Below are 13,226 nucleotides of genomic sequence, written 5' to 3' on the forward strand. Positions count from 1 at the left end.
CTTGACTCAAGTTTGCCACGTGTTGGGGGGCTCAAAGAACAATCCCATGCTTGGGTGGTACATCTAGAAAGATTTTTAAAATGTGTGTGGCACGGTGAGGTAGAAGAAGATAAAATATATTGGAAAGGAAAGAGGACAACAACAACAACAAAAGAAAGTGTCCCCCCTTTTGAATTTTTTTTATTCAAAATTATAACAAAACATATTATTGAAAAACATATCATCCTTGTTTCCCCTCCCCATTTTTCCTCCACCCCCCGACTTCCCTCAGTTCCAGTCTTTGGTTTCTCTGAGACTGCTGTTTTCTGCATGTTACAAAGTTGTATAGATCCTCAAACTATTTAGCTGATTATTATCAATAAAAAGTTGGTGAATGTTTATTCAAAACCTGCCAAGGAGTCCAGTTCGCTTTGTGGCGTCTTCAGATACTTTGTAAAGGGTTCCCATTCACCCTTAAAATCACAGTTATCCTTGTCCCGTAGTTTACATGTCAGTTTTGCCAGTTCTGCATAGTCCGTCAATTTTTCTTGCCATGATTCTTTAGTTGGGGTTTCTTCAGTCTTCCATCCTTGTGCTCCCAAAACTCTTGCAGCCGTTGTCGCATACATGAAGATGTTTTTCAGCTTTTTTGGCAGGTCTTTCTCTACAATCCCTAACAAAAATGCTTCAGGTTTTTTAACAAATGTTAGATGAAACATTTTCTTTAATTCGTTGTATATCATTCCCAAAAATTACATTACAATCCCACTGCATATGATAAAATGTCCCCTCCTTTTCCTTACACTTCCAACATATTTGAACTAGTTTTATACATTTTCCCTAACTTCACTGGTGGCATGTACCATCTGTACATCATCTTCATATAATTTTCCTTCAATAGGGAACAATCTGTAAATTTTAAATCAGTTTTCCATATTTTTTCCCAATCTTCCATCATAATATTGTGACCTACATCTTGTGCCCATTTAATCATAACTGATTTTACCTCTTCATCTTTCGTCTCCCATTCTAATAGTATGCTGTGTGCGGCCTTCAGTAATTTCACTTTCCCTTCAATCACCTCTGTCTTTTACATCTGTAAGTATTTTATATTTTATCCTTGGCCTTTTGCCCCCCCTTCCCCCCAGATAAATTTTGAAATCTCTTTCTGCCATTTTTTAAAACATTCATCTTTCAGGATGACTGGTATTGATTGAAAAAGAAATAGCATTTTTGGCAACACATTCATTTTAATTGCCGATATTTTTCCTTTTTTGGTGGGGTGGAAAGTGTGTTTTAAGTAATATATGGGTGTATTTTAAAAATGGTAGTAATATTAATTAAAAATGGTAGTAATAATAATTAAGTAAATGGCTGAAGACTTAGAGAAGGGGGGAAGGGTTGATTTTTTTAAAAGGGGGTTAAAATATATGAAAGGGGGGGGGAGTTTATGTATTAAATAATAGAACATGGAGATGATAATAGTAAACAGTTTTGTACCACCTGGCTACAATAGCATCAATTATATGACAAATTTAACTCTGAAAATAAAATAGCTTTCCAAAAAGAAGAATCCAAATTCCAGATAGAACTTTCGAACAACCCCCCCCCCCAAAAAAAAAATCTATCAAAAATGTATAATCTATTACTTGAATGGGAACTCAAAGACGAACGAATAAAAGAAGTAATGATCAAGGGGGACAGGATTTTGGATACATGATTTCATTAGATCATTGGGAAAAACTTCGGAAATCAGATATTAATTTCACCGCATGCATTACTATCAAAGAAAACATTATGAAAATGTTTTACAGGTGGTGCTTAACCCCTGTAAAACTGGCAAAAATTTATAAACTAAAATCGAGTCTGTGTTGGAGATGTAAGGTATCAGAGGGATCCTTATATCATGTATGGTGGGGATGTGATAAAATTAAGAAATTTTGGGGAAATATACATGAGGAACTGAAAAAAATGTTTTAAACAACAATTGGTAAGAAGCTGGAAACAGTCCTTTTAGGAATTATAACAAATGACACCCCAAAAGACATGAAAAGAATCTTTTTATTTGCAACAGTTGCCGCAAGATGATTGATTGCAAAAAATTGGAAATCAGAACAAGTACCTACATTGAAAGATTGGCAAAATAATTTTTTTGAAATGATTGAATTTGCAAAAATGACGGCAACAATTAGAATGCAATCTAATCAAAATCTCAAACAGGAATGGAAATGTGTAAAAGAATACATGGCCAAAAGATGCTCCAACAAGAATTTATTGATATGTATAGACTGATTTCACAAAGTTAAGCTAAGCTAAGCAGAGAATAAGATTGAATGTTTAATTATTAAGACACAAAATCACAATCTCAATAATAAAGCTACAAAATAATAACAAGGAAGTCATGTACAGGTGGAGGGAAGACACAGAGTAAGAAATAAGAAATGGATAAATGTGAAAATGTGAATTTACGAATATAATGTATATGTATCAATATGTAAAGATTTCATATATGTATTGCAACATTAATAATAAATAAATTGAGTGGGGCGGGGGGAATGAAGATGGTGTACTTGCAAAGTCTCACCTGACCTCACCTGCAATGCTTTTGATATTAAAGCTAGTTCTTTGGGGGGGAAAGAAACGGAGGGAAAAGGAAGGATGGTGATGGATCAGCATTCCTAACCCTGGCAAGAAGACGCAGCTCGCAATAAATGAGCTGGCAAGAATGGAAGTTGGAGAGCTGTGTTACAGCTTGCAGTTTGTTTGCAGTGAAAAAACTACAAGGCCAATTCAGGTGTAACATTAAGCCAAACCATGCTTTATCTCCACTAGTGCAACAGCAGAGGGAAGAGGAGCAAAGTGGCCACTATCCTACATGGATCCCCTCACACATTCTCCTCATGGTGTCTGAATCTCTGTTGGATGAGTTGGCACAGACTTGTGAAATGAGATCTCTTGCGCCCAACAGTCATCAGCTGTTCTGTCCAGCTTCTGCTACCACTTACGGCTTCAGAAGAAAGCAAGGCTTATGTTGGAGGAGGCCCAAAGGACATTTCACCAAAAGGGAGGCCCCCCTCTCTTAAGTCATTGAATCCTTTCTTCAGCTATTATTAATTGATAAACACGATAGGGGTGAAAGCCTCTCTGGGTGGTTCACACAGAGTTGAAACAATACACATTGTTCAAACCCTCCAAGTGTCCCTATTTTCCAGGGATGTCCCTCATGGAGAGAAGCCGTCCTGGTTTCTGATTTGGCCCTTCAAAGCCCCACCATTCCCTATGGTGTCCCTAGTTTCACTGAAGAAATGTAAGAGGGTATGGAGTTATCTGACCCCCGAGCCATCTGAAGGCAATCCTGTACAGGGATGGTTTTTTTTAATGTTTCATTTTTTGTTACCTTTATATATATGGTGGGCAAAGCAACATGGCGCACGCCAGGGCGTCGCGGAGCTCCTGAGGCTGGCCAGCGTTGCTCGTGCTGCCTGACCGGCTTCCAAGCTGCCGGGACCACTGCGTGGGTGTCGGGGGCACCCGGTGTATCAACCGGGGAGCCCCCAGACTCCCCGCCCCAGCGACCCCACCAGGCCGGAGCCAAGGGCATCCGGCCAATGGCCGAGCGGAGCTCCAAGGCCTGGGACAACCCACCTCGCTCTTCCAGAGGGATAGGAGAAGGGGAGAAGGAGGAGAGGGATACCTGGCCATCTGGGGCCAGAGGGATCCAGGAGCGAGAGCGGAGGGGGAGAGAAGCCCTGGCCCTGCTTCCACCGCCATTGCACTGCCAATGCCAAGGGAAAGGAGGAGAGGCAGGAGGAGGCCGCGAGGAAAGACGTGGCTGAGCCTGTAGCCTTGTGAGGCTTTGCCCTCGGGTGGGAAAAATATTGCGCCCGGGAAAGGGAAGTGGGAGTCAACAGACACTCAAGGAATAGTTTCAGAGAAAAAGCTTTATTTCTACCATCCATGAACTGGTAGAAGGAGCAAGTGTGAGAACTCACAAAAACATGCACGAGTTCACAGTCATGTGCACAGAGTATATATTCCCCTTCTAGTTCCCTCCCCTTTCTCCTCCCTCAGGAGTCCTGCCCCATGTTGAGGTTCCTGAGCATGTACAGAAAGCTCTCTTGGGACTATGGTGGACTCTTGGCGCCCTTCCCAGGAAAGGGGAATGAGAACAGTGCAGCATGTCCAAGATGTTGCAACTGAATTGAGATAAAAGTCCCTTCTCAGGCCTGCTCTGACAGAGTCTATTCATTAGCCTTTTTGAAGCTCTCTTGTACTGATAAAAGAATAACACTTTGCCTATGCATCTTGTGAGAAAACAGAGGAAAACTTTAGCTGGGGATTTTTAGAAGACAAAAGGAATTTTGGACAGTTTGGAGGCCTGGGGTGATGACTTCGGGCCTAGGTGGGGTCACCTGTCCTCACCTCCTTCAAGCCCAGGCCCATCCCGAGCCCACCTCCCCCGGAGCCCAGAGGGAGGCCCACTGAAAAAGACCTTGTTACTTTTATATATATGGTGGGCAAAGCAACATGGCGCACACCTGGGCGTCGCAGAGCTCCTGAGGGTGGCCAGTATTGCTCATGCTGCCTGACCGGCTTCCAAGCTGCCGGGACCGCTGTGTGGGGGCTGGGGGCACCCGGTGTATCAACCAGGGAACCGCCAGGACACCCCCCCCCCACGGCAGCCCCACCAGACCGGAGCCGAGGGCATCCAGCCAACGGCCGAGCAGAGCTCTGAGGCATGGAGGCCTGACCACCCACCTCACTCTTCCAGAGGAAGAAGGGAGAGGAGAAGGGGAGAAGGCCCTTTGGGGGGGAAGAACCCCAATCTCACTGCCGCCACCATTGTGCTGCCACCGCCGCCGAGGGAAAGGAGGAGAGGCAGACGGAGGCTGCGAGGAAAGACGCGGCTGAGCCCAGGCCCAACCCGAGCCCACCTCCCCCGGAGCCTAGGAGGCTGGAAAAAGACCTCGCTTTTTTCTAGAGAGTTTATTTATTTATTTTTCCTCCCCCTCCTTTTTAAACTATATTTTTTCCAAAAAATATTATTATTTTAAAACTATTTTTATATTACTATTATTATCATCTCCATCTTCTATTATTTAGTACATAAACTTCCCCCCTTTCATATATTTTAACCCCCTTTAAAAAATCAACCCTTCCCCCCCTTCCCTAAGTCTTCAGCTCTTTTACTAAATTACTATTACTACCATTTTTAAAATACATCCATATATTACTTAAAACACACTTTCCACCCCCCAAAAGGGGGAGGGGCACTTTTGTTGTTGTTGTCCTCTTTCCTTTCCAATATCTTTTGTTTTATTTTTATTTTATTTCCTTCTTCTCAATATATATTTTCCTTAACTCCAATAAATAATAACAATAATAAAAAATTATACAATAAATCTTATCTTTATTTCTACCTCAAACCTTTCTTTCAAAAATTAAAATGGCAGTGCCCAAAAGAGAGCCCTGAACCAGCACAGGCCACTCCACCCCAGACACACAACTCCTTCTAATTTACTTTTTCCTTATTTTTTCCTTTCGCCTCACATTTTAATTTTCATCCTCATTTTCTATCCTTTTAGTTTTTTAAAATCGGACCCCTTTTTAGCCTGTTTCTCAGTCTGTTTTTGCGGGGGGAGCCCTTTCTCCCCCTCCTACCCCCTCTTTTAAAAAACAAAACTTTCCCCCATACCACTGCTACAGTTCCCTCTCCCTCCCCCACCCCATTTTTCTTCTTCCCATCTCTCCTCTTCCTTCTCTCTTTTTCTCTCCCCCTCCCTTTCTCCATCCCCCCTCTCTCTTTAAAGAAAACACATACGTACACTCATACACACATATCACTGTATTATACTTTGTTCCTCTCATACTAAAACCTTTATATATATATGGTGGAAGCTGTCCAGAGTGGCTGGGGCAACCCAGTAAGATGTGTGGGGTATAGAGAGTAAAATTATCATTATGGAATGGGACGTCCCTATTGTCATCAGATAAATGTTGGAGGCTATGATTTTTAAACAATTAACACATTAAGGTTTGAACACCCTAATACTTGGGGGGTAACCAATGGGGTGCCCTCCAGATGTTAGTGGAGGACAACTCCCATCACCCCTGACCGTTGGCCATGATGGTGGGGACTGCTGCGAGTTGTGTAGCCCAGCAAGATGTGGTGGCCATTGTTGCGCAACTTCCAGAGGTGTCTACTGGATCATGTGTGTGGCATTTTTAATGATGTGTGAATGACACAACCCTTCTTCCCCCTCACCGTGCCACACATTTTAAAAATCTTTCTAGATGTACCACCCAAGCATGGGATTGTTCTTTGAGCCCCCCAACACGGGGCAAACTTGAGTCAAGCTAGCTGTCTCCTCTCTTGACAGCAGTGTCCTCTTCCTCATACCACAATCCCAAGCATGCTCACTAGGAACCAATTTCCACGGGGGTCAGAAAAATTTACTCCCCAGTAGAGCTATTTAGGAGGCTCAGGCCCGAAGGTGCACTTTCATGAGCAGGAGGCATGAGAAAAGACCAAAAGGACAGTGTGTCTATAGATGTATTTATTTACATAGTACTTTTTGTCTGTATCATTCTAAGCACCATATCATGGGTTCCCTGGTGGTCTCCCATCTGGGCACCTCAGGACACCTGCCAAGTGTCCCTATTTTCAAGGGGCAGCCCCATTGTGACACCTCCCTCTGCTGGCTCACTGGTCACCAGAGTGCAAAAAGGCCTGGTGAACTCCTGTGGTTGGATCATTTCACGTTTGTTCCAGGAAGAAGATAGACATGTAAGTAGGATTTCTCTCAGCATCTGCATTCTGTGAGGGTAGTGAATTCCTCTTGGGTTTACAGGCATGAGAGAGTACTAACTGTAAGCCCCATTTCTCTTTCCTTTTTAGGCTTGGAAGACTGCGAAGAGCAATTTCGCGAATGGCAAGGAAAAATAAAGTGTGCCCTCTCCCCGAGTCCTCCTCCCCGCCCCCCGCCCGCCCCTGCAGGCCCCTTTTCGAAAGGACTTCGAAGGTAAAACCTTTCGGCCTATAGAAGTTGATTCCAGTCCCCGAGATTTCTTAGGAAAGGTCTCTGTCTGAGGCCTATTTTGAGCTTTAGATAAATAATCATATCCCATGTGGCTTTGTTTCCCTGCAGGCTCCACGTACTTCCTTGCCGCCTCAGGTGAAAGACAGTCATCCGGAAGGTAATGTCTATTTCCAAGGATATGTTCAGTGTATATAAGAAAGTCTCTCCAACTGCCAGCCTTCTCTTCTTTTCCTTTCAGATGATCTGATCATCGAAGACCTCGAGGAAGAGCAGGAGGAGACTGGAGGAAGAAAGACCAAGGAAAACATGAAGGTAATGTCCATTTCCAAGAATATGTTCAGGGTATATAAGAAAGTCCCCCAAACAATTCTACTGTATATTTTCTCTGCATTTTGAGATTGTACTTACCGTTAGCTCAAATTTGGTTTCCTACAGGAAAGTTTGTGTGCTCACATGCTTAATGAGTGAAATGAAAATTGCCCTGTTTTCTCTGAAAATGGATCTATTGGTATGTCATTCTTAACTTTCATACTGTGTTTGACCCAGTAATTTCAGATTTTTTTCAAAAAAGATTTGTGCACGGTATGTGCTTTCCGCCCCCTTAGTGGCTCATCTGGAATAAGATGGCAGGAGGAAGAAAGAACAAGAAAAACATGAAGGTAATGTCTATTTCCAAGATATGTTTAGGGTATATAAGAAAGTCCCTAAAACAGTTATGATTCCAACCTTCTCTTCTTTTCCATTTAGATGACATAATCCTTGAAGACCTGGGCAGGACAGCTTTGATACTGACTCCACGAGCCACAGAACCTGAACACGGAGTTTGCCATCGCTCTGTACCAACGCTGGGCAGAGCTCCACCACGGAACGAACCTCGCCATTTCCCCAGTGAGCGTGTCTCTTTCTCTGGGGCGCAAGGGAGGACACTGGCCCAACTGCAGCCTGCTCTGGGATACAGCACTCAGGGTAAGGCAGCCTTCTGAGAAACAGCTTTTCAGTGAGCAGCGCAGGCTGTCGTTGGCTTCGCCTGACAACTTGGACTGTCCTAGTAGGCAGAGCATATAAAAACAAAAGTAAGTCACACAAGGGGACTTACTTCTGAGTTAACCCTCTTTCATGCCATGCTCTTCACTTCAATGGGCTTTACATGCACATCCTACACCTTTCAAGTAGATTCTTTCCCCCAAAGAATTCTGGGCACGGTAGTTTACTCCTCACAGAGTTGCCAGTCCCAGCAAAACTTCAGGAACTGCAGTGCCCAGAATTCTTTAAGGAAAGAATGTGCCTCAGGGGTTGGACTAGATGGCCCTTAGGTCCCTTCTAACTCTACAATTCTATGATTCTGTGAATGTACATGGAACCACGTATTGGTGTGTGCTGAAAGCTATCCACACCTTGGTTCTGTTGAAATCAGTTAGTCACAGCTAGCTAAGTCCCATTGATTTATGAAAGTGTGGCTGATTTACAGCACAATCCTATGCATGTCTACTCAGAAGTAAGCCCTGTTGACTTCAATGAGGGTTACTCCCAAATAAGTGGTTATAGGATTGTGGATTCATGTCAACAGAGGAGTGGCTTTTGATTTAAGTGCCTCACCTGCTATGGACTATTTAATGCAAAGAAGTGACTAACAGTATAAACTTGTTGATGTCTTCTCAGAACTAAGTCCTTGTGAATTCCATGGGGCTTACTTCCAAGTAAATGGACGGAGAAGTATTTAAGACCCTTCAGCGTATAGATGTTGATTTCAGAATAATATTAGTCCCTAAGGTCTCTCTGTAACTGTCTGAGGACTATTTTGAGGTTTAGATAAATAAACATATCCTGTGTGGCTCTTTGTTTCCCTGTGGGCTCTGCAGACCATCTCCCTTCCTCAGATGGAGGAAGATGACCCAGGCAACTTGAAGGTAATGTTTATTTCCATGTATATGTTGTTGTTTAGTCGTTTAGTCGTGTCCGACTCTTCGTGACCCCATGGACCAGAGCACACCAGGCACTCCTGTCTTCCACTGCCTCCCACAGTTTGGTCAAACTCATGCTGCTAGCTTCGAGAACACTATCCAACCATCTCGCCCTCTGTCGTCCCCTTCTCCTTGTGCCCTCCATCTTTCCCAACATCAGGGTCTTTTCCAGGGAGTCTTCTCTTCTCATGAGGTGGCCAAAGTATTGGAGCCTCAGCTTCATGATCTGTCCTTCCAGTGAGCATTCAGGGCTGATTTCCTTAAGAATGGATACGTTTGATCTTCTTGCAGTCCATGGGACTCTCAAGAGTCTCCTCCAGCACCATAACTCAAAAGCATCAATTCTTCGGCGATCAGCCTTCTTTATGGTCCAGCTCTCACTTCCATACATCACTACAGGGAAGACCATGGCTTTAACTATACAGACCTTTGTTGGTAAGGTGATGTCTCTGCTTTTTAAGATGCCGTCTAGGTTTGCCATCGCCTTTCTCCCAAGGAGCAGGCGTCTTTTAATTTTGTGGCACCTTTAAGATCAACTAAATATAAGCTTTCAAGGTATGAGCTTCATGTGTAATACACACTTCATCAGATACTCTGAAGCAGAGGTCGGTTCAACCTTATAACTGTTGATGACTGTTATGGCAGTTGGTTCCACAGGGAAGGGCAAGGGATTTTTAAAGGGATAGACGACCAAAATTAGCTTTAGTATGTATAATGGGACATGAATCCAATATCTCTATTCAGACCAGGTCTCTCCATAGTTTTTAGTTTGGTAATGAGTTGTAATTCAGCAACTTCTCTTTCAAGTGTATTTCTAAAATTCTTTTGCAATAAGACAGCTACTTTAAGATCTTGTATAGAATGTCCTCGGAGACTGAAGTGTTCTCCTATTGGTTTCTCTGTTTTATGATTCCTGATGTCAGATTTATGCCCATTTATCCTTTGGCATAAAGTTTGTCCTGTTTGTCCAATATAGAGAGCTGAAGGGCACTGTTGGCATTTGATAACTTATATAATGTTGGAAGATGAACAATTAAATAGACCTGAGATGGTATGTTTGATGTTATTGGGGCCAATAATGATGCTGTTCGGGTGTATGTGGCAGCAAAGTTGTCATCTAGATTTACTGCAGACTCTTGTGGCAGTGTTCATGTTCAGTGGCGTAGGAAGAGGGGGCGGGGGGAGCGGAGCACCCTGGGTGCCATCTCTGAAGGGGTGACGAGGGCACCCCGTGGGGATGCCATTGTGCCCCTGCCCGCAGTCGTGGGCAAAGGATCCTCCGCACCGCAGCGCCTCTTGGTCTCTCTCTCTCGCGTGCGTGCAAGCTACAAGCCTAGGGCACATTTCTCTCCCCCTCCCACCTATCAGGCTCTTCCTTCTTGTGCAAGCGCGAGGGATGGGGACGAGGTGGGGGTGGTGACATTGCTGGCTCCCCTGCTCTGAATACTTGGGAGTCATGGGGGGGGGTCGGCATGCCGTTGCCCCAGCTCCCGAGTCCTGGCTGGAGCCTAGAGGAGCAAGCAGGAGGTGGAGAGAAGACGAGTTGCTCGGCTTTGCCAACAAAGCTGTGCAGCTCCCTCCTCCCCCCCCCCCACCTCTCTTTCTTTTTGCTCGGCAAAACTTTGGCGTTCTCGTTTTTCTTTCATTTTCTTTTTTGCAAAAGCATGTGGGGCATCTGAAGACTGGAAGCACCTGTAAGAGGGTTCGGGCGGGCACAGTTTTTTGCCTGTTGTTTGGATAGGTCAAGCATCACCAGTTTTACATCTGTGAAATGAGCACTTTGTGGTGCCCATGACAATTTCTTAGATATAGGTCTCCAGGTTCCAGAAAGCTGAGGACCATGGACTATGGTAACTTATAGGTTAAATTACTGCAACGGGACTGCCTCTGAAGACTGGAAACTTCAGCTGGTGTAGAGTTCAGCAGCCAGGTTGCTCACCAGGGCAAGATGGTTTGATCATATTGTTAAGTTGTGGGTGAACATATCAGACGACACAGCAATTCCTCAAACAGCTCTTGTTTATTCACAGGCCAGAACAGAACTGAACTGAAGGGTTCAACCAGCCTGCTTATATAGAGCTCCACTACAACGCAACAGTAACCACTTTCTGTAACTATCTAATCACTGAACGTCACTTTCAATCCCTTATTTGCATATGTGGACCTGAGTGAAAACTATCTACAGTATCCCCCTGCTAGACCAGGGTGAGAACTTCAGTACATAACATATATAATGCTGACCATATTGGCTACTACCAATTACCTTCCAGACCCAATTCAAAGTGCTGGTTTTGACCTATAAAGCCAACATCAAAGTTAGACTAAGTATTTAGGCCTCAGGGGGCCTTGTGTGCTGTGAATATGTTTTCACATCCTTTACGTTCGGAACATGAATAGCTAATGGCTGACAACAACAGCACTGCCTGTATTTTTGTAATCTGAGTGAGCAGCTTGACTGCTCAAATATCTGGAGATTCATTTGTTTTTTAGGTAGCTGTGTTTTCAGATCAGCTGTGTTTTCCATAGAAGCTCAACAATTTTCCTAAAGAAAGCTCAACAACAAAAACTCCACAACTTTGGTCTGCCCCAGGTGCTAGCAGGGTTTGCTACGCTGCTGGAAAGTGATCAATACCCAAAACCTCTTGGAAACACAGGACATGAAACAATTAAAATGACAGTTACGGAAGAACATTCAAAAGGTCATAAAAACTGTTATGTAGTGTAGTTTCACCCTGGGCCAACAGGGGGATACTGTATATAGTTTTCACTCAGGTCTGTAGATAGTTTTCACTCAGGTCCGCGCCAGTTATTTTAGGCGGGAACTCTGGGCTGTTGTGGTTACAATGTTGACAGCCGGCTGCCTATAAATACAGGCCGGCTGAGCTGTTCGCAGTCAGTTCTATTCCAGCTTACCATAATAAAGAGCTACTTGAAGAAATCGCTGTGCCGGCTGCTATGTCAACCCACGACTTAACACTGGCGACGAGGATGGGATAGATGGACATCAGAGCACAGCCAGATGCGGCCAGCCTCTGAACTAAGCTGAATCACTGAGCTGAATCACAGAGCGAAATCACTGAGCGAAATCACTGGGCAGAACCAATTCAGAGCTGACCGTTCTGGCTAGAGCACTGTGTTCCATCCATCGCCCTTCACGCTGGCATCGGAATCATGGCTTCACTTGTGCCTCTACCGCCGTTGGCGCCAGCCTCTGAATCATGGGACTCCTACCTCGCTCGGTTCGACTGCTACCTCCAAGCCAACGAGCTGACAGCAGTATCAAAGGATCGGAAGCGGGGCCTATTCCTCAGCCTCTGTGGGCCTGAGGTGTTTGAGACGGCCCGAGCGTTGGTTGCGCCTGAAGCAGTCCAGGCAACACCATGGGACACGATCCAAGAGAAGCTCCGCAACCACTACGCACCAAAGCCGTCCAAGATTGCTGCCCGCCATGCGTTCTACCACCGGAACCAGGCAGAGGGGGAGTCAATCAACAACTACACCACCGCCCTGCGACAGGCTGCAATGCACTGTGAGTTCCGAGACTTAGACGATGCCCTGATGGATCGAATCGTCTGCGGGGTCCGGGACATCCATCTGCAACGGCGCCTCCTAGCCAAGCCAGACCTCACGCTACAGAAAGCCATTGAGGAAGCTGTGGCCTCAGAAGCTGCTGAACGCTCCGCCCAGGAGATCCGCAAGTCCAGCAGCCCGCGTCTTGCTAGGGAGCCAGTTCCGGTGCATCATGAAGAGGCCAGCAGTGAGGAGGCATCCTCCAGTGAAGACGATGACGTGCACCAGACAAAGCGGGAGCGCAGGAAGTTCCAACAGAAGTCCAAGGGCCAACCGGAATGTGCTGGCTGCGGAGGCAACCATTCCCGTGCCAAGTGTCGATTCAGAGACGCCATCTGTAGGAAGTGTTCCAGAAGGGGCCACATCGCTAAGGTCTGCCGATCGGCTCCGTCTGACACCCCCCCTTCATCGACTCGCAAAGTCCAAGTCTTCACTCCAGTCTGCCAAGGAAAGTTGTTTCGCTCTCACCAACTGCCGCTGCCCGTCTGGAACCACGATTGGCCAAACCGACTCGCCTACGCGACGCAAGCTGAACGTCACGGTGCTCATTGAAGGAGCTCCATGTGACATGGAGATCGACACCGGGTCTGCCCTGTCCATCGTGTCATGGAGCACCATCAAAAGACTGGTACCCAGAGTGTCCAAAAGGCAACTCGACTCTCACCGCGTACACCTG

The 13,226-nt window shown here is 45.3% G+C and overlaps 1 protein-coding gene across 8 annotated transcripts in view; it reads left to right on the forward strand.

Annotated features, from left to right (window-relative positions):
* LOC310703179 (uncharacterized protein) overlaps positions 1 to 11,918 on the forward strand; it is a 52,669-nt gene extending 40,751 nt beyond the window's left edge. Inside the window, exons 3-6 of one of the 8 annotated variants that reach the window (XR_014523953.1) lie at positions 7,258 to 7,331; positions 7,455 to 7,527; positions 7,625 to 7,678; positions 7,785 to 11,918. Coding sequence is in view for 5 of the 8 variants with exons in the window: in XM_083495330.1 (XP_083351456.1) it covers positions 7,258 to 7,415 (158 nt within the window). In the remaining 3 variants the exon portion in view is untranslated. Of the gene's footprint in view, positions 1 to 7,176; positions 7,215 to 7,257; positions 7,418 to 7,454; positions 7,679 to 7,766 lie in introns of those variants that run through there. The other 7 variants (XR_014523952.1, XM_083495332.1, XM_083495331.1 and 4 more) reach the window with 7 other exon arrangements.
* The last annotated feature ends 1,308 nt before the right edge of the window (positions 11,919 to 13,226 follow it).

This window comes from Podarcis liolepis (genome assembly GCF_965112155.1).
Source record: "Podarcis liolepis genome assembly, chromosome: 3".
Classification (NCBI taxonomy): Eukaryota; Metazoa; Chordata; class Lepidosauria; order Squamata; family Lacertidae; genus Podarcis; species Podarcis liolepis.